Source organism: Silurus aristotelis (genome assembly GCF_946808225.1).
Source record: "Silurus aristotelis genome assembly, chromosome: 10".
Lineage (NCBI taxonomy): Eukaryota > Metazoa > Chordata > Actinopteri > Siluriformes > Siluridae > Silurus > Silurus aristotelis.
The window spans coordinates 17,715,672-17,736,992 of NC_139583.1; the positions used below are offsets into that span (position 1 = coordinate 17,715,672).

The window sequence follows — 21,321 nt, forward strand, 5'->3', positions numbered from 1 at the left end:
CTGCTTCAATTGGGCGTGACATGGAGGTGGTTCAGTCTGTAGCACTGCTGAGGTGGTTTGAAAGCCCAGGTTTCTTTGACAGTGACCTTCAACTCATTTGGATTTTTTGGTCTCTTGTTTCTCGTTTTCCTCTTGCCAATACTTCATAGATTCTCTATAGGGTTCAGGTCTGGTGAGTTTGCTGGCCAGTCAAGCACATCAACACCATGGTCATTTAACCAGCTTTTGGTGCTTTTGGCAGTGTGGGCAGGTGCCAAATCCTGCTGGAACATGAAATCAGCATCTCAATGAAGCTGGTCAGCAGAGTGAAGCATGAAGTGCTCCAAAATTTCCTGGTAGACGGCTGTGCTGATCTTGGAATTGATAAAACACAGTGGACCAACACCAGCAGATGACACACCTCCCCAAACTACCACTGACTGTGCAAACTTTACACTGGACCTCAAGCAACTTGGATTCTGTGCCTCTCCTCTCATCTTCCAGGCTCTGGGACCTTGATTTCCAAATAAAATGCAAAATTTTCTTTCCTTTCATCTAAAAAAAAAAAAAAAAAAAAAAAACTTTGGTCCAGTGAGCAACAGTCCAGTCCTTTTTGTACTTTGCCCAGGTAAGACACCTCTGACATTATCTCTGTTTGTCTGAGTGGCTTGACGCAAGGGCTCTTGAAGCACTGACTCCAGCTGCAGTCCACTCTTTGTGAATCCCTGAAATTACTGAATGGGCTTCCTTTCACCTTTTCTACCTCATTTTTTCCTTCCATTCATGTTTCCATTAATGTGCTTGGATACAGCACTCTGTGAACAGCAGCTTCTTTAGCGATGACCTTTTTGTGTCTTACCCTCCATGTGCAGGGTGTCAATGATCATCTTCTGGACAACTGTCAAGTCAGCAGTCTTTCCCCATGATTGTGTACCCTCAACCAGACTGAGACTCAGGAAACCTGAGCAGGTGTTTGAATTTAATGAGCTGATTAGAGTGCGACACCACGAGTCTCCAATATTCAACTTTTTTTTTTTTTTTTACAATATTCTAATTTTCTGAGATACTCAATTTTGGTTTTCATTAGCTGTAAGCCATAATCATCAAAACTAAAAGAATACACTTTCAGTATATATCAGTCTGTGTGTGATGAATCTATATAATATACGAATATACGAGTTTTACTTTTTGTATTGAATTACTAAAATCAACTTTTTATTGATTTTCTAATTTATTGAGATGTGTGTGTGTGTAAGTTATTATATATATATATATATATATATATATATATATATATATATATATATATATATATATATATATATATATATATATATATACACACACATATATACAGTGGCGATCAAAATTAGAGAACAATGGATAAACAATTGAACAATTCTGAAATAATGTCATCTTCACTGCTCAACAGTTGAGGAAGTTTTTATCCTGTCTATACCATGCTACCAGAACACCTTTTCCATAAAATAACTAAGGCATTTCCCAAACCAGCCATTAGGGAGGCACAAGCCAGTGCACTCTTAGTGCCAGTCCCAAGACAGGGTAAATGGGGAGGGTTGCGTTAGGAAGGGCATCCAGAGAGTGTGTTAGAGAAGTAAAGAAAAGAGTGCAGGCAGGGTGGAGTGGGTGGAGAAGAGTGACAAGTGATTTGTGATAGTAGGGTATCTGCAAGAATGAAAGGGAAAGTTTATAGGACTGTGGTGAGACCTGCGATGTTGTATGGATTAGAGACAGTGGCATTGAGTAATAGACAGGAGGCGGAGCTGAAGGTAGCAGAGCTGAAGATGTTGAGGTTTTCGTTGGGTGTGACGAGGATGGACAAGATTAGAAATGAGTATTAGAGGGACAGCGCATGTAGGATGTTTTGGTGAAAAGGTGAGGTGAGATTGAGATGTTTTGGACATGTGCATAGGAGGGACATGAATTATATTGGTAGAAGAATGCTGAGGATGGAGCCACCAGGTAGGAGGAAAAGAGGAAGGCCAAGGAGGAGGTTCATGGATGTGGTGAGGGAAGACATGCAGGTAGTTGGTGTGAAAGAAGCAGATGTAGAGGACAGGGTGGTATGGAGACGGATTATCTGCTGTGGGACCCCTAATGGGAGCAGCCGAAAGAAGAAGAACTAAGGCATTTCCTAACCCTAACCCTGATCAAAATTATAGCACACTTTCAGATACCTCCCAGTTATTGGTGTTAATCTGGTATCTGGTGCTAATTTCCTTGGTTATCTGTCAACCCCTATTTAACTGGCAGCCTACCTTCCAGTTTCACTGACGCTGCAAGATGGTGGGCCGTTCTAAAGTGACTAAAAGCCTCCGGCAGCAGTTTGTCCAGATGAAGGCCAAAGGGATGACCCTATCAGCCATAGCAAGACTGTTGGTCATTCCAAATCTGTGATTTCAAGAATATTGAATCTTTACATCATCACAAACTCATTCAAGTCTGCCAAGAAGGCTGGTCGTCCACAGAAGACAAATACAAGAGAGGACAGGATACTGCGGAGGATCTCAATGGGCAATTGTTTCCACACTGCAGCTGGAATTGCTCACCAGTTCAGCGCTAAACAGGGTAAGGATCTGTCTCGTCATACAGTGTCTCAACGTTTAAGAACATTTGGACTGAAAGCCCACTCTGCAGTGACCAAACCTCTCATTAGCAGAAAGAATCAAAAGGTTAGACTAAGCATGTTGTGTGGACAGAGGAGAACTGGTCCAAATGTTCACTTCCGTGATGAAAGCAAGTTTAATTTATTTGGGTCCGATGGGAAACATTATGTTCGGCAACAAACTGGAGAAAGACTTAACCCAAAGTGTGTAAAGAAGTCAGTGAAAGGTGGAGGAGGAAGTGTCATGGTTTGGGGCATGTTTTCTGTAGCAGGAGTTGGGCCTCTTATACAGCTACATGGCAGAGTGAATGCAAATGTTTATTAGAACCTTTTTCAACAACATATGGTTCCTTTCCTGCCTTCATCACCCAATCATCCCGCAGTGTTCATGCAGGACAACGCGCCATGTCACACAGCAAAACGGGTAAAGCAGTTCCTTGAAACTGAAAACATTGAAATAACAACATGGCCTGCCCAGAGTCCTGATCTCAACCCAATAGAGAACCTCTGGAAAATCCTTGGCGACAAAGTTATGGCCCAGAAACCCACTACAGTCACCGAACTGTGGAGAAGACTGGAAGAAGAATGGACCAAAAACACACCAGAGCAGTGTGAGAGACAAGTGCTGTCCTGTGGCCACAGATGTGCTGAAGTCATTCAGAGCAGAGGCCTGTACACTTCATACTAATTGCTGACTGTTGTAACCTTCAGAAAATTATGTTAATCTTTTTACAATCTACAGTCATTGTTGTTCTCTAATTTTGATCAGTGTGTTTTCTGCAAAATAATGTTTTTTTATTTTGGAAATGCCTTAGTTATTTTGTGGACAAGGTGTTCTGGTAGCATGGTATAGACAGGACAGGACATTATTTCAGAATTGTTCAATTGTTTATACGTTGTTCTCTAATTTTGATCGCCACTGTATATGTGTATGTATGTATATATATATATATATATATATGTATGTATGTATGTATGTATGTATGTATGTGTATTTATATATAATATAATATAAAAAAAAAAACCTTTCTTTCGGCTTCTCCCATTAGGGGTAGCCACAGCGGATCATCCGCATGTTTGATTTGGCACATGTTTTTATGCTTCATGCCCTTCCTCCAAATTATCTGGCTTGGGACCAGCACTAAGAGTGGCTGGGGTTGGTTCCTCGAACCCGGGCTGCAGTGGTAAAAGCGCCGCATCCTAACCACTAGACCACCAGGGTACCATATATATATATATATATATATATATATATATATATATATATATATATATATATATATATATATATATATATATATATACACACACACATGCAAATACAAATATTGCTCCATTTAGGCCATTTGCCCAGTGCCTGCTGCTAAAAAAAAACCCAACAAAAAAACAGCATGATTCTGCTTCAATCCTGCTTCACTGTGAACATGATTTTGGGCAGGTGATGAGTGGTGCCTTGTTTCCACCAGACATAATGTTAAAAATTGAGGGGAGGCTTCTGTCTAGCCCATGGGTCTGCGACCTTTAACCTTAGTTGTCAGTGCCGTGCCAGCGCGACCGATACCCCAGAGTTGTTCTCAGGTGTTAATGTTTAGCAATAGATTAAATAAAAAGGAAGAAGATTAACCATGATTAACTATACATCATTCTAAAGGTCTAAGCCGCAAGCAGCGATTTCGGATCACTGTTTTATTGGAAAACGTATAATGAATGTATTTGCTGAATGTGTGTAAGCAGTGTAAGCAGCCAGCAGCATAATGGTAACACAATTATTTATAGAAAATGTAGCCAATGAGTGCAGGATTCTAACGATATATGGGTATATTTTATTCACCATGTGGGCGAGTCTTAGTTTTACTACACTTTAGAAACTGTTATTGGTCAAACAGCACACGTGCACAGTGACACCCCAGGAAGTGAATGCAGCTCTGTTCTGCTCACACAGCTGTTTACAAAAAAAAAAAGAAAACCGGAAAAAATGGACAGTCAAAAAAGTTCTTTTATGAGATTTGCACTTGCAGTAACAGAGACTTGGAAATCTGCATGGAGATTTTATTTTACATCTGTAAGTTAAACCATATCTCCCTTTACAGTTTTATACAATTTTATGTAAATAATGAACATGGACAACATGTAGCAGGAAGAAGCAGTCAGTGCAGTGAAAATAAAACTACTGATATATATTACTTGCGGGGTGGAGCGGTACAAAATGTTGCAGGTGGGAGAAAATTACGTTTTTGCAGGAGTGGGCGTGAGCAGGACTGAAAAATCCGTCCTTTGCCGGTCTCTAGTGTCATGCTCAGATATTTAAAACCTTTGGCCATATAATGTGCTTTTGTCTGGCTGTATTCTGTTACTATAGGCATTTAAAGCTGCAGGATAGAACATTTTCTTTTTCATCTAATGGCCTCTAATTTAAGTCATAGGTCAAAGTTATAGTTTATAATTGATTATACAAAACTTTCGTTTATTCCAGAATTTTTTAAAACAAAGTTATTTCCACATTGTGTTCTGTTTATTTTTCCTATGAAACATGGACCTTGACAGGTAATTTGTTAAATTCTGGCATAGTGCATTTGACTCTGACCTCTAGATGATATGCTCATGTTGTATGTGCATAATTGTCTGGCAGAAAGAGATGTGCTCACAGGATACTAATTTAGCGCTAAAATAATACTTTCGAACAGTAAAACTTAAGTGTGTACTGGAAGATTGGTGTTAACATTTTAGACAATGTCATTGTTGTACTAAAAGCCTCGTGGTACCCAAACAGATGCCATAAAACTCATTTGTTAGCTACAGGTATATCCACTTTACTGATATGACACATAGTTGCTTACTTAAAGTTATTGAATAAATTTGGTTCCATGGACCAGTTAATCCTACCAGTTGTCTGTAACCATAACTGTATTTTGTTGTCTCAGAATAATGTAATATTCAATAGTTATATTATAAAAACTTGTATGTTTTTTAACAATTCTGTCATGTAACAAATAGCGTATGAAATTTCTACTGTTCAAGGTTAAAAACAATTTTAAATGCCTGCAGCATAACTGTTTGATTGCTCTGGTTAAATTACACTATTAGTTAGTAGTTAAGGGTTAATTTTATCTCCTACTGTGAACAAAGGTGTACAACACATGTTCTGGGACTATAAGTTAAGTTAGCATTAACAGATGGGTATTCTCATCTGTGCATTTATTCTTTTGAAAACCCCTATGCATATGTTTGGTGTGTTCTAAAAAGATTTTATTTTACCACAGACTCACAGAGGGAGAAAAATATGAGAGGTTCTTTGCGGTCTGAAGTCGAAAGGTGAGTTTGTTACATTGATGCACAACTCATTATTTATAAAAGTGGCTTTTGCAAACAATTCTTTCATTGACATGTTTTGAATCATAGATGCAATTTTCCCTTTGAAACAGGAAAATCAACAAAGATGATATTGTAATTCTGGATTCAATGAATTACATTAAAGGTGAATTATATATGTATTCTCAAAAGTTTAAGTAACTTTCTATGGTGTTTTTGAAAGAACTTTGGAAAAAGGTATTGTTGATATTATATTTCTTTTAAAAAAGAAACTTTTCTGGCTCTTTTAATTAGTTCAATTATTTTTCTAGGTTACAGATATGAACTCTTTTGTCTCATAAAGCATGTACAGACACCACACTGTTTGGTATGTGCAATCATGATATAAAACCTTGTTCAAAACAATCAAGAGCTTTACATTTCTAAACTCGTTATAATGTTTAGGTTTAATGTTTTGTATGTACATTGTTATTCAGGTCTACTGTTTGACATCTGCTGCACTGAGTGCAGAGTGGAACAAGGAAAGAGAAGCAAATTATCGATATTCCCAGGAAATGCAAGTGCATATTTACCAGTTTTTCAATCATTGTTTAAGATTTAAAAACACATATTCTTTGTGTATTCTCTTTGTGCAGAATAGTTCAGCTATAATTTTTTACAAGTGCCATTGTTCAGTTAAATTATAGATTTTCTTTTCCTTTTATAGTATGGATGCTCTAATTCTGAGATTTGAAGCCCCCGATTCAAGAAATAGGTGGGATAGTCCTCTCTTTACTGTTCAGAAAGGGGACAGACTTCCATTTGAAGCCATTTCTGATGCTATTTTGAAAAGAAAAGTGCCACCTCCTAACCAGTCTACACAAAGTGTAAGAAAGTTCTTACTTTTTCTTATAGACTTTAATATATGGATATACACTGCTCTTCACTCTGGTAACTCTTATTTATATCTCTATGAAACAGAAAGTCATGGTTCAAACAACTTCCTGTTTCTAGTCATCCAGGTGAACTATAAAGTATTTTTAGAGCGACATTGACAGCACCTATCCTCTTTTTCATGCAGTATGTTCTTATGAATTCCCAGTGGTCCCAATAATTTTGCCAAAGAAAATCATAAAAATACACACAGATCAAATGGTTCTTTGCTCATACTTACCATGTGTGACAATATTTTTGGAGGGCATTGTAAATACTTGAGTCTGTTTATACATAAAATGAAATGAAAGGTACTTACCAGCAATATAGTGCTTATGATTTGAATTAATCATTCTTATTTAACTAATTACCAGAGGTGGCAAAAGTATACACATTGTTTACTTAAGTAGAAGTACAGATACTCATGTTTTAAAAGACTCCAGTTAAAGTTGTGACTACACTTTTTTTTACTCGAGTTAAAGTAAAGAAGTTGGGGATTTGACATGTACTTAAGTAGAAATTAGCTGTTACTACTACCTGTTTTAGTGTCACGATGGTAACTGGACCTCATATTATATCAATGTATTAATAAAAAACTCCAGGCTGAACAACCACCATATAATATACAAGCAGAGAAAAGACTAAGATGACATAAAAAAAAAATATATATATATATATATATATATATATATATATAACAGTGAGGAAAATAAGTATTTGAACACCCTGCTATTTTGAGACATAATCTAAAAAAAAAAAAAAAATCCAGAAATCACAATATATGATTTTTTTTTACCTATTTATTTGTATGATACAGCTGCAAATAAGTATTGGAACACCTGAGAAAGTCAATGTTAATATTTGGTACAGTAGTCTTTGTTTGCGATTACAGAGGTCAAACGTTTCCTGTAGTTTTTCACCAGGTTTGCACACACTGCAGGAGGGATTTTGACCCACTCCTCCACACAGATCTTCTCTAGTTCAGTCAGGTTTCTGGCCTGTCGCTGAGAAACACGGAGTTTGAGCTCCCTCCAAAGATTCTCTATTGGGTTTAGGTCTGGAGACTGGCTAGGCCATGCTAGAACCTTGATATGCTTCTTACAGAGCCACTCCTTGGTTATCCTGGCTGTGTGCTTCGGGTCATTGTCATGTTGGAAGACCCAGCCTCGACCCATTTTCAATGCTCTAACTGAGGGAAGGAGGTTGTTCCCCAAAATCTCGCAAAACATGGCCCCGGTCATCCTCTCCTTAATACAGTGCAGTCGCCCTGTCCCATGTGCAGAAAAACACCCCCAAAGCATGATGATACCACCCCCGTGCTTCACAGTAGGGATGGTGTTCTTGGGACTCATCATTCTTCTTCCTCCAAACACGTTTAGTGGAATTATGACCCAAAAGTTCTATTTTGGTCTCATCTGACCACATGACTTTCTCTCATGACTCCTCTGGATCATCCAAATGGTCATTGGCAAACTTAAGACGTGCCTGGACATGTGCTGGTTTAAGCAGGGGAACCTTCCGTGCCATGCATGATTTCAAACCATGACGTCTTAGTGTATTACCAATATTCCAGTAAACTTGGAAATTATTGTCCCAGCTCTTTTCAGGTCATTGACCAACTCCTCCCGTGTAGTTCTGGGCTGATTTCTCACCTTCCTTAGGATCATTGAGACCCCACGAGGTGAGATCTCGCATGGAGCCCCAGTCTGAGGGAGATTGACAGTCATGTTTAGCTTCTTCCATTTTCTAATGATTGCTCCAACAGTGGACCTTTTTCACCAAGCTGCTTGGCAATTTCCCCGTATCCCTTTCCAGCCTTGTGGAGGTGTACAATTTTGTCTCTAGTGTCTTTGGACAGCTCTTTGGTCTTGGCCATGTTAGTAGTTGGATTCTTACTGATTGTATGGGGTGGACAGGTGTCTTTATGCAGCTAACGACCTCAAACAGGTGCATCTAATTTAGGATAATAAATGTAGTGGAGGTGGACATTTTAAAGGCAGACTAACAGGTCTTTGAGGGTCAGAATTCTAGCTGATAGACAGGTGTTCAAATACTTATTTGCAGCTGTATCATACAAATTAATAGTTTAAAAATCATATATTGTGATTTCTGGATTTTTTTTTTTTAGATTATGTCTCTCACAGTGGACATGCACCTACGATGACAATTTCAGACCCCTCCATGATTTCTAAGTGGGAGAACTTGCAAAATAGCAGGGTGTTCAAATACTTATTTTCCTCACTGTATATATAATGTATACGTATACGTGTATATATATATATATATATTATACACACACACACATACACTGGCGATCAAAATTTGAGAAAAATTTATAAACAATTGAACAATTCTGAAATAATGTCATCTTCACTGCTCAACAGTTGAAGGAGTTTTTGTCCTGTCTATACCATGCTACCAGAACACCTTTTCCATAAAATAACTAAGGCTTTTCCGAAAAAAAAAAAGAAAAAAAAACATTCTTTTCCAGAAAACACACTTATCAAAATTAGAGAACACTTTCAGATACCTCCCAGTTAATGGTGTTAATTTGGTACCTGGTGCTAATTTCCTTGATTATCTGTCAACCCCTATTTAACTGGCAGCCTAACTTCCAGTTTCACTGACTCTGCAAGATGGTGGGTCGTTCTAAAGTGACTAAAAGCATCCGGCAGCAGTTTGTCCAGATGAAGGCCAACGGGATGACCCTATCAGCCATAGCAAGACAAGTTGGTCGTTCCAAATCTGTGATTTCAAGAATATTGAATCTTTACAACATCACAAACTCATTCAAGTCCGCCAAGAAGGCTGGACGTCCACGGAAGACAAATACAAGAGAGGACAGGATACTGCAGAGGATCTCAATTGGCAATCGTTTCCACACTGCAGCTGGAATTGCTCACCAGTTCAGCGCTGAACAGGGTAAGGATCTGTCTCGTCATACAGTGTCTCGACGTTTAAGAGCATTTAGACTGAAAGCCCACCCTGCAGTGACCAAACCTCTCATTAGCAGAAAGAATCAAAAGGCTAGACTAAGCTTTGCTGAGGAGCATGTTGTGTGGACAGAGGAGAACTGGTCCAAAGTTCACTTCAGTGATGAAAGCTAAAAGTTAAATTTAAATTTATTTGGGTCTGATAGGAAACATTATGTTCAATGACAAACTGGAGAAAGGCTGAACCCAAGGTGTGTACTGATGTCAGTGAAAAGTGGAGGAGGAAGTGTCATGGTGTGACAGAGTTAATGCAAATGTTTATCAGAAACTTCTTCAACAACATATAGTTCCTTCCCTGCGTTCATCACCCAATCAGCCCACCTTGAAACTGAAAACAATAAAATAATGACATGGCCTGCCCAGAGTGCTAATCTCAACCCAATAGAGAACCTCTGGAAAATCCTTGGCGACAAAGTTATGGCCAAAAAACCCACTACAGTCACCGAACTGTGGAGGAGACTGGAAGAAGAGTGGACCAAAATCACACCAGAGCAGTATGAGAGACTAGTGCTGTCCTGTGGCCGCAGATGTGCTGAAGTCATTCAGAGCAGAGGCCTGTACACTTCCTACTAATTGCTGACTGTTGTAACCTTCAGAAAATTTTGTTGTAATCTTTTTCCATGCTAGTCATTGTTCTCTAATTTTGATCAGTGTGTTTTCTGCAAAATAATGGGGGTTTTTTTTGGAAATGCCTTAGTTAATTTGTGGAAAAAGTGTTCTGGTAGCATGGTATAGACAGGACAAAAACTCCTTTAACTGTTGAGCAGTGAAGATGACATTATTTCAGAATTGTTCAATTGTTTAAACATTGTTCTCTAATTTTGATCACCAGTGTATATACTATATTTCTAAAAGTATTGGGTCACCTGGTCATTAGTAATATATGTAATTTTTGAGCATTAAATTCAACATTTTGTCCTAATTCGCCTAATTTGGTCTAGATTTTTGGAGAGTTCTTATTAATATATTTGTGTTCATCAGCCACAAGGGTGTTATGAAAGGCAGGTACTGATGTAAGTGAGGAGACCTGGGGTGCAGTCAGCATTCCAATTCATCCCAAAGGTGTTCAGTAGGGATGAGATCAGAGCTCTATAGCAGGCCACTCATGATCTTCCTCTCCAAAGCAAGGGGCATTGCCATGCTGGAACAGGTTTGGGTTTCCAAGTTCAAGTGAATGCAAAATTTAATTATAGCACATCTTGAACAATTGAGTGCCTCCAGATTTGTTTTAACAGTTTGGAAAAGAACCACATATAGCAGGAAAGGTCAGGTGTCCCAATACATTTGTGTGTGTGTGTGTGTGTGTGTGTGTGTGTGTGTGTGTATATATGTATATATATGTATATATAATGTATGTGTGTGTGTATGTATGTGTGTATGTATATGTATGTCTAATGACAAATTTAAGGTGAGTTATCCTCTGCTTTGTATTGAAGTTCAAATAGGAAGTTTATAATTTATACTTTACCTTCTACATCATATAGAAACTATCTGACTAAACCTCAGATTTCAAATGACAGCTGCACACTACAGAAATTAAGAAAATTAAAAACATGTGTATTTTAAAAAGAATAGCAACATGTGGCAGCATCCCTTATATAAACGACAAACAAAATTGTAGGGAAAAAAACTTTAAACATCAAAATGGCTCATGACAAGAAAGATATAACAATAAAAACTTTTATATTACCTGTATGTGCTTTCTCAAATTTGATGGCGAATTGTCTGTGTTACTGATAGGGTGGGGGTTTAAGGTGTCATTATTGGAGCCTTTAGCAAGGCCCTTAACCCTTTCTGATACAGCGGTGGTGTAACATGGCTGACCCCAGCTTTAACAAGCTGGCATATGCAAAAAAAAAATATTTGATTTGGCTTTTTATGTAAATAAACAAAGCTTCCTCTTCATCAGCTTAAACCTGATGGTTCATACTCATAGTTATAAATAAAAATGTTAAAATTGTTACCAATAGAGAACACTGACATGATGGGGTTTGGTTTGTTTTCCCTGATTGTTTTTATCCTAAACAGGGATGATTGTATATTTTTTTTGTGTTCTGGTTACAAAAATCTTTGGTAGTAAAATTAGCTTTAATAATGATGCATGGTTTATAATTTAGCGATAGGTTTGTTAAACATAAAAGTTTTAATTAAATGACTACTATTTTTAGTTCATTAACTTTTATTTAAAATTAACTTAAAACAAATAATAGCAGCTTTTTATAGCATCTACTTTTTTGTCACTTCTTAAAGATGCTTAAGCCTAATATGGCAGCAACTTTGACACTCTGATCTCTTTCATCACAGTCATGTTTTTGTAGATGTTTTCTTCTTCTTCTTCTTCTTTCGGCTGCTCCCATTAGGGGTCGCCACAGCGGATCATCCGTCTCCATACCACCCTGTCCTCTATATCTGCCTCTTTTACACCAACTACCTGCATGTCTTCCCTCACCACATCCATGAACCTCCTCCTTGGCCTTCCTCTTTTCCTCCTACCTGGTGGCTCCATCTTCAGCATTTTTCTACCAATATAATTCATGTCCCTTCTCTGCACATGTCCAAACCATCTCAATCTCGCCTCTCTCACCTTGTCACCACAACATCCTACATGTGCTATCCCTCTAATAAACTAATTTCTAATCTTGTCCATCCTCGTCACTCCCAACGAAAACCTCAACATCTTCAGCTCTGCTACCTCCAGCTCCACCTCCTGTCTTTTACTCAATGCCACTGTCTCTAAACCATACAACATCGCAGGTCTCACCACAGTCCTATAAACTTTCCCTTTCATTCTTGCAGATACTCTTCTATCACAAATCACTCCTGTCACTCTTCTCCACCCACTCCACCCTGCCTGCACTCTTTTCTTTACTTCTCTAACACACTCTCCATTACTTTGCACTGTTGACCCCAGGTACCTGAACTCCTCCACCTTCTTCACCTCTTCACCCTGCAACCGCATCACTCCACTGCCCTCCCTCTCATTCACACACATGTACTCTGTCTTACTCCTACTGACTTTCATTCCCCTTCTCTCCAGCGCATATCTCCACCTCTCCAGGCTCTTCTCAACCTGCTCTCTACTCTCACCACAAATCACAATATCATCTGCAAACATCATAGTCCAGGGAGACTCCTGTCTGACCTCGTCAGTCAACCTGTCCATCACCACTGCAAACAGGAAAGGGCTCAGGGCCGATCCTTGATGTAGTCCAACCTTCACCCTGAACCAGTCTGTCGTACCTACTGCACACTTTACTGCCGTCACACTGTCCTCATACATGTCCTGCACCACCCTCAAATAATTCTCTGACACACCTGACTTCCTCATACAATACCACAACTCCTCTCTCGGCACCCTGTCGTACGCTTTCTCTAAATCCACAAATACACAATGCAGCTCCTTCTGTCCTTCTCTATACTTCTCCATCAACATCCTCAAAGCAAATAAGGCATCTGTGGTGCTCTTCCTCGGCATGAAACCATACTGTTGCTCACAGATGGTCACCTCTTCTCTCAGCCTGGCTTCCACTACTCTTTCCCATAACTTCATGGTGTGACTGATCAACTTAATTCCCCTGTAGTTACTGCAGGTTTGCACATCTCCCTTATGCTTAAAGATCGGTACCAGCACACTCCTTCTCCATTCCTCAGGCATCCTCTCCCCTTCCAGAATCCTGTTAAACAATCTGGTTAAAAACTCCACTGCCATCTCTCCTAAACATCTCCACGCTTCTACCGGTATGTCATCTGGTCCAACCGACTTTCCATTCTTCATGCTCTCACTTCCTCCTTACTAATCCTATCTACATCCTGCTTCACCAACTCCACATCCTCCAACCTTCTCTCTCTCTGATTTTCCTCATTCATCAGCTGCTCAAAATACTCCCTCCATCTTCTCAACACACTCTCCTCACTAGTCAACACATTTCCCTCTCCATCCTTTATTGCTCTAACTTGCAGTACATCCTTCCCAGCTCGGTCCCTCTGCTTGGCCAATCGGTATAAATCCTTTTCTCCTTCCTTAGTGTCCAACCTCTTATACAGTTCCTCATATGCCTTTTCCTTGGCTTTCGCCACATCCCTTTTAACCTGCTGCCGCATCTCCTTGTACTCCTGCCTACTTTTCTCATCACTCTGTCGATCCCACTTCTGTTTTGCCAATCTCTTTCCCCTAATGCTCTCCTGCACTTCCTCATTCCACCACCACGTCTCCTTGTCTTGCTTTCTATTTCCAGATGTCACACCAAGTACTTTTCTAGCTGCCTCCCTCATCACTCCTGCAGTAGTTGCCCAATCATCCGGCACCTCTTCACCACCACCAAGCCCCTGTCTGACCTCTTCCCTGAACCTCACACTACACTCTTCCTCCTTTAGTTTCCACCATCTTATTCTTCTTTCAAATCTTACTTTCCTCCTCTTCTTCTTCGCCTCCAAAACCATCCTACAGACCACCATCCGATGCTGTCTATCTACACTGTCCCCCGCCAACACCTTAGTCTCCAATCTCCTTCAGGTTGCATCTCCTACACAGAAGATAATCCACCTGTGTGCACCTTCCTCCACTCTTATACGTCACCCTATGATCCTCCTTCTTCTTAAAATACGTGTTCACCACTGCCATTTCCATCCTTTTAGCAAAATCTACCACCATCTGCCCTTCCACATTCCTCTCCTTAAAACCATACCTACCCATCACCTCTGTTCCCTTCACCTACATGCCCATTAAAGTCTGCCCCAATCACCAATCATTTTTTCCTAGGTACACCATCTACCACTTCATCTAATTCACTCCAGAATCTTTCCTTCTCCTCCATCTCACAGCCAACTTGTGGAGCATAGGCACTGATGACATTTATCATCATCCCTTTAACCTCCACCTTCACGATCATCACCCTATCAGAAACTCTCTTCACCTCCACTACACTCTTACTGTACGCTTCCTTCAGAATCACCCCTACACCATTTCTCTTCCCATCCACACCATGATAAAACAGTTTAAACCCACCTCCAATGTTCCTGGCCTTACTCCCTTTCCACTTGGTCTCCTGAACACACAACACATCTACCTTTCTCCTCTCCATCATATCAGCTATCTCTCTCCCTTTACCCGTCATAGTACCAACATTTAAAGTACCAACCCGAACCTCTACTCTCCTACACTGCTCCTTTTCCTGCCGTCTCTGTAGACGCCTTCCTCCTCTCCTTCTCCTCCTTCGGCCAACAGTAGCCCAATTTCCACTGGTACCCTGTCGGCTAACGATACCTGTGGCGGTCGTTGTTAACCCGGGCCTCGACCGATCCGGTATGAAATTCTCATTTGTGATCCGCATATTTGATTTGGCACATGTTTTACGCTGGATGCCCTTCCTAACGCAACCCTCCCCATTTACCCGGGCTTGGGACCGGCACTAAGAGTACACTGGCTTGTGCCCCCCTAATGGCTGGGTTGTTTTTGTAGATGTTTTCAATCCTGCAATATACAGTAGCTAGCACTTAGCTAGGTATTTCACCCAAAGGATACATTTGGGGAATTAATATTTATCAGGCAAAGTGAAATTACTACTTTTGCACTTGACAGTTCAAAAACAAAACTGTGTATATATGATCAATTATTTTTTTCCCCCCCCAGCAACCACTATCATCTGTCAACTTTTTATATGAGCTGGACAGAGTTACTCAAGATGTCTTGATGGTAAAGATTTCAATTTTAGCTTATAGTATTTAGGCCTTACAATTTGTAGTTTTATTTCTATTTTGTTCCACCGGATATACTAATACATTTAGTTTCACATTATGTGCGACTATCTCTTAGACTCTCACTTTTTCTCTTAGGCTGTTTTTGACTTGCAGAAGACCAGCATTCCTGGGGATGTAATTGCAATTCCAGGAACTACCGAAAGAATATCCTTTGCATCCCTGATTGTGTTAAATCACATTATTACAGTTTATATCACTGTTCTAATCCAACCAATTTAATATTTACAATAATACACAATGAAGTACTGACATAATGATGACAGAATTGTCATCTTGTACACAAAAAAATAAATAACCAGCAAGTTTTCAGTAAGCAGATAGGTCGGGGCCTTCTATTGGATAATAATTATAGTAAATAATTCTTACATCTGGTAACAACATATTTAACACTAACTGATGCAGTGAGTTCTTTCTCATTTCTTAAGCAACCATGTCATAAGACATATCCGGTAATAATAATAGATGGTACTCTCTTTCAGAAGGGTCAAATTATTGACTTGCCTGAAGCAAAGAAAACTAAGAAGATTGCTGTAACTACTAAAATTGGGTTAATAACTGTAACACATTATTCAAACCTGTAAGGATAGTGGTAAAGCATTTCCTTAAAGAAGAAATTTGGTTGGGACAAAATCTTAGTGAAATCAAATTGTAAAAACTAACTCTTGACTATGCTTAATAGTAAACTTAAGAGTTCCCCACACACAATCCAGAGAACTCATAGGATTCCCACTAAACTGCTGTGTATCAAATCAAAATTTATTTGTCACATACACGTACATACAGGGTACGACATGCAGTAAAATGCTTTTTACGACTGTCCGGCATTAGGGAATAAAATGGGGTGAAAAAATAAAACAAAGAAAAAGAAGGCAGATAAATAAAGTATAAAAACTATATAAAAATAAGAACATATAAAGCTATATACATTGAGGAAAATAAGTATTTGAACACCCTGCTATTTTGCAAGTTCTCCCACTTAGAAATCATGGAGGGGTCTGAAATTGTCATCGTAGGTGCATGTCCACTGTGAGAGACATAATCTAAAAAAAAAAAAATCCAGAAATCACAATATATGATTTTTAAACTATTAATTTGTATGATACAGCTGCAAATAAGTATTTGAACACCTGTCTATCAGCTAGAATTCTGACCCTCAAAGACCTGTTAGTCTGCCTTTAAAATGTCCACCTCCACTACATTTATTATCCTAAATTAGATGCACCTGTTTGAGGTCGTTAGCTGCATAAAGACACCTGTCCACCCCATACAATCAGTAAGAATCCAACTACTAACATGGCCAAGACCAAAGAGCTGTCCAAAGACACTAGAGACAAAATTGTACACCTCCACAAGGCTGGAAAGGGATACGGGGAAATTGCCAAGCAGCTTGGTGAAAAAGGTCCACTGTTGGAGCAATCATTAGAAAATGGAAGAAGCTAAACATGACTGTCAATCTCCCTCGGACTGGGGCTCCATGCAAGAACTCACCTTGTGGGGTCTCAATGATCCTAAGGAAGGCGAGAAATCAGCCCAGAACTACACTAGAGGAGCTGGTTAATGACCTGAAAAGAGCTGGGACCACCGTTTCCAAGGTTACTGTTGATAATACACTAAGACGTCATGGTTTGAAATCATGCATGGCACGGAAGGTTCCCCTGCTTAAACCAGCACATGTCCAGGCACGTCTTAAGTTTGCCAATGACCATTTGGATGATCCAGAGGAGTCATGGGAGAAAGTCTTGTGGTCAGATGAGACCAAAATAGAACTTTTGGGTCATAATTCCCCTAAACGTGTTTGGAGGAAGAAGAACGATGAGTACCATCCCAAGAACACCATCCCTACTGTGAAGCATGGGGGTGGTAGCATCATGCTTTGGGGGTGTTTTTCTGCACATGGGACAGGGCGACTGCACTGTATTAAGGAGAGGATGACCGGGGCCATGTATTGCGAGATTTTATACTCCTTCCCTCAGTTAGAGCATTGAAGATGGGTCGAGGCTGGGTCTTCCAACATGACAATGACCCGAAGCACACAGCATGGATAACCAAGGAGTGGCTCTGTAAGAAGCATATCAATGTTCTGGCATGGCCTAGCCAGTCTCCAGACCTAAACCCAATAGAGAATCTTTGGAGGGAGCTCAAACTCCGTGTTTCTCAGCGACAGGCCAGAAACCTGACTGATCTAGAGAAGATCTGTGTGGAGGAGTGGGCCAAAAATTACAGGAAACGTTTGACCTCTGTAAACAAACAAAGGCTACTGTACCAAATATTAACATTGACTTTCTCATGTGTTCAAATACTTATTTGCAGCTGTATCATACAAATAAATAGTTAAAAAATCCTAGATTGTGATTTCTGGATTTTTTTTTTTAGATTATGTTTCTCACAGTGGACATGCACCTACGTTGAAAATTTCAGACCCCTCCATAATTTCTAAGTGGGAGAACTTGCAAAATAGCAGGGTGTTCAAATACTTATTTTCCTCACTGTCTGTCTATGTGTGTGTGTGTGTGTGTGTGTGTGTGTGTGTGTGTGTGTGTGTGTGTGTGTGTATATATATATATATATATATATATATATATATATATATATATATATATATATATATATATTGCACACACACACACACACACACACACACACAAAAAATGCTTATGGCAGTGAGCCATAAGCATTTTACAGTTTGTTAAACAGTAAACAACAGTAAACAATTTAAGCATGGTTTTTGATTGTCCATAAAGTGTCCGTGTGCGGTATGGTGTGGTATAAAAATATAATATGTAAAGTGCATTGTGCTGTGCGAGTCCAGTGTCTTAAGTGTCGTAGCACGAAAAGTGAGATATGAGCAGGGAAAAAAGGGTCTGATGATGCAGAGAGTGGGCCAGTTTTTTTTAGATCCTGGGTGTCTCCTGGTTTAAACTCCGAATAGCCTGCGGGAAGAAGCTCTTCCTCGTTCTCTCTGTTTGCTTTCAGGGAGCGGAAGCGGTCCCTGAACGCAACAAAGAAAAGAGTCCATTGTTGGGATGGCTGAGGTCCTTCACAATCTTCCTAGCAGCCTCGAAACGAGCGTAAAAGGTGTTTAGCTCGTCTGCCAGAGAAGTGTCCGCATTCACCATTCTAGAAGATGGTGTTCTATAGTCCGTTATTGTTCTTAGTCCCTGCCACAGATTCCTAGTGCCACCTTGTTGGAACTGTGACTCTAGTTTCCTCCCGTAGCTCTGCTTTGCATCCTTCACCGCTCTGTGAACACTGTAAGACGCAGCCTTGTACTCCTTCATATCCCCAGTGATGAGCCCCGTGTTGTAGAGCGGGATCTCAGAGCATCGCGGATGGTTTTATCCACCCACGGCTTCTGGTTGAGAAACTTTCTGCTGGTGTTTTTTTGCACCGTATCATCCGCTATGAATGTTTCCCGATGAATCCCACAACCACTTCTGTAAACATGTTGACGTCATCAGAGCTGCGCCGAAACATGCCCCAGTCTGCATCATCCAAAGCGTCCTGCAGAGCGGCCACCGATTGGTCAGTCCAGCGCGCGACCTCCCTCTGATGGGCCATAAGGTGAACTAGGAAAACCTTAATCTGACCCACTGTGGCAACCCCAGATCATCCTATTGCCCCCCACAGGCTTGTACGGTAGGCATTAGGCATGATGGACGCATCAGTTCATCCACCTCTCTTCTTAACCTGATGCGCCCAAACCTCTGGAACAGGGTAAATCTGGACTTATCAGACCATATGACCTTTCATTGTTCCAGAGTCCAGTTTTTATGCTCCCAAGCAAACTGAAAAGTATGCAGATTACAATACCTTTTGGCATTGCACATGCTGTTTTTCTAGTTTTTTCAATGCTTGAAGTTTTGAATTTTGTGAGAGCGGTTCAGAAAGGTCTGATTTCATGCCTCTGCGTCTTTGGCAGGAACTTACATTTTGCGCTACGAAAGTGGCAGTTAAAAGTTACATTTAGCCGGGATAATATGCAATTTTTAAAACATCTTTGGAGGATTTTCCTCCTCCAATTCCTGCCTTGTCACTTAAACTGCCAACCAGAGAAAATTAGGCAAAAACCTACTTCCTTCGAAGCAAAAAGAAGCCAAATTCCTTTCTTAACCGCTGCCAAATAAATATGTAATGCACATAGAGGAAAATGCTTTTTTCCTATATCTGCATTTATAACACAATGATTGTTTCACAGTCTGTATTGCTTCATTTCATCTAAGTAGCTTGCCATATGTTACCATATGTAAAACCGCTGGAGTTACCAGAATCTCCTCTCTGCTTCTGACACTGTCATTAATTCACTTTAAGAAAAACTACAAGTTCTCTTTTTTTGTCTTTGCTCTGGATATCAGCTGACATTATTGTAATGATAAGAAATCATACAGTTTGTACACAAGCTGTATAGGTTCTTCACTGTAAATTTAATTAATCAGTCTCATTAGTTACTTGGGATCATAGAAAACCTTCTTTTTAGGATTCATAATAAGAAATAAAAAAAAAAAACAAAGGAAAAAAAAGTAACAATTAATTAAATTCATGAATTAAAGTAATATTAATATTACAGTTAAGTATTTGTGTGTAACAGACTATCATTTAATGCATAAACATGAACCAGATATGTGCCTGTGTCTTCTAAAACAGTGGTCCCCAATCCCCGGGCTGTGGAACGGCACCGGTCCATGGGGTAACTGGTACCGGGCGGCACAGAAAGAATACATAACTTAGATTATTTCCGCTTTATTTATTATCTGATTCTGAACGATGTTTTATTTTGGAAAATTAACGGATTCTCTCCACCACATCTGTCTATGACTCACTCTTGATGCATGTGAAGATGCCTCGGTCACATGTCTTACCTCCATCCGCTACCTTCTTAAAGGGGCTGCTCCGGCCGCTAACACAGAATAGATTACCACTACATTGAAACCCCCAAGCGAGCAAAATGAACAAAAAACAACACAGTGGATTCACGTTTATTATTATATTTATAAAATACCAGTTTTTATGCCGGTCGTATTATTTTTTGTTGTATTTATCCGCCACACCATAAGGGCCAGTCTGTGAAAATATTGTCTGACATTACAGTTTTTCTCAAATGCTAAAACACATTTCACAAACGTTTCCTCCATGTTCCCCAATGTCTAAACACAACACCCTTTTCTAAAGCTACATAAACACAACCACACCTTCTCACTTTAAAACTCAAACTTTCACACCAAAAGAGCACCTCGAAGCTTTTAAAAATGTAAACACTATACACATCATTACACACTACAGCAAAACAATTGAAAACACAATGCTCAATTTGTAAAAAGGTTCTTTGTTTCATAACTACCAATGCATATTTTTTTTAACTTTACAGTAATGGATGTTCTTAGATCTCTGCAGAGGATTAGGCATTTAGATTTGAGAGTTTCATATGAAGAGTATAAATCTATAGTAAATTCTGCATGTACACTACTGTAACACAACTCAATGCAAAAACAGAATCTATTGCACACAACAGTAATCTTGAAAACATGATCAGGGTGTGAAGTTTTTTTATTTACTTTACTGTGCGCCATCATGTCGCTGAGCTGCATCGGGCCACATCACCTCATCCACATCGCAGGCTATATTGTCTCTTGCCAGGCACCACGGGATAAACGCCCTGGAATGGCGAATCTATCCTTGGAAGGCCTCCACTGGGATGTCAACACAGGTCAGCTCTATTGCCCTTAGGAGGTTCTCTCTAGTGTATGGTTG

At 39.7% G+C, this 21,321-nt stretch overlaps 2 protein-coding genes across 4 annotated transcripts in view; one reads left to right on the forward strand and one right to left on the reverse strand.

The window, feature by feature from the left end:
* LOC310732633 (uncharacterized protein) overlaps positions 1 to 21,321 on the reverse strand; it is a gene marked incomplete at its 5' end in the record, with an annotated part of 202,419 nt that overhangs the window by 65,597 nt on the left and 115,501 nt on the right. The gene's annotated exons all lie outside the window — the stretch shown is intronic.
* The window catches only part of kti12 (KTI12 chromatin associated homolog), a 418,740-nt gene that overhangs the window by 1,921 nt on the left and 395,498 nt on the right, over positions 1 to 21,321 (forward strand). For 2 of the 3 annotated variants that reach the window (XM_083552727.1, XM_083552726.1), the window contains 7 exons: positions 5,866 to 5,917; positions 6,028 to 6,080; positions 6,226 to 6,281; positions 6,391 to 6,470; positions 6,621 to 6,780; positions 15,449 to 15,511; positions 15,652 to 15,720. In XM_083552727.1, the coding sequence (XP_083408853.1) occupies positions 5,866 to 5,917; positions 6,028 to 6,080; positions 6,226 to 6,281; positions 6,391 to 6,470; positions 6,621 to 6,780; positions 15,449 to 15,511; positions 15,652 to 15,720 (533 nt within the window). Of the gene's footprint in view, positions 1 to 5,865; positions 5,918 to 6,027; positions 6,081 to 6,225; positions 6,282 to 6,390; positions 6,471 to 6,620; positions 6,781 to 15,448; positions 15,512 to 15,651; positions 16,124 to 21,321 lie in introns of all 3 variants that reach the window. The other variant, XR_014535440.1, reaches the window with a different exon arrangement.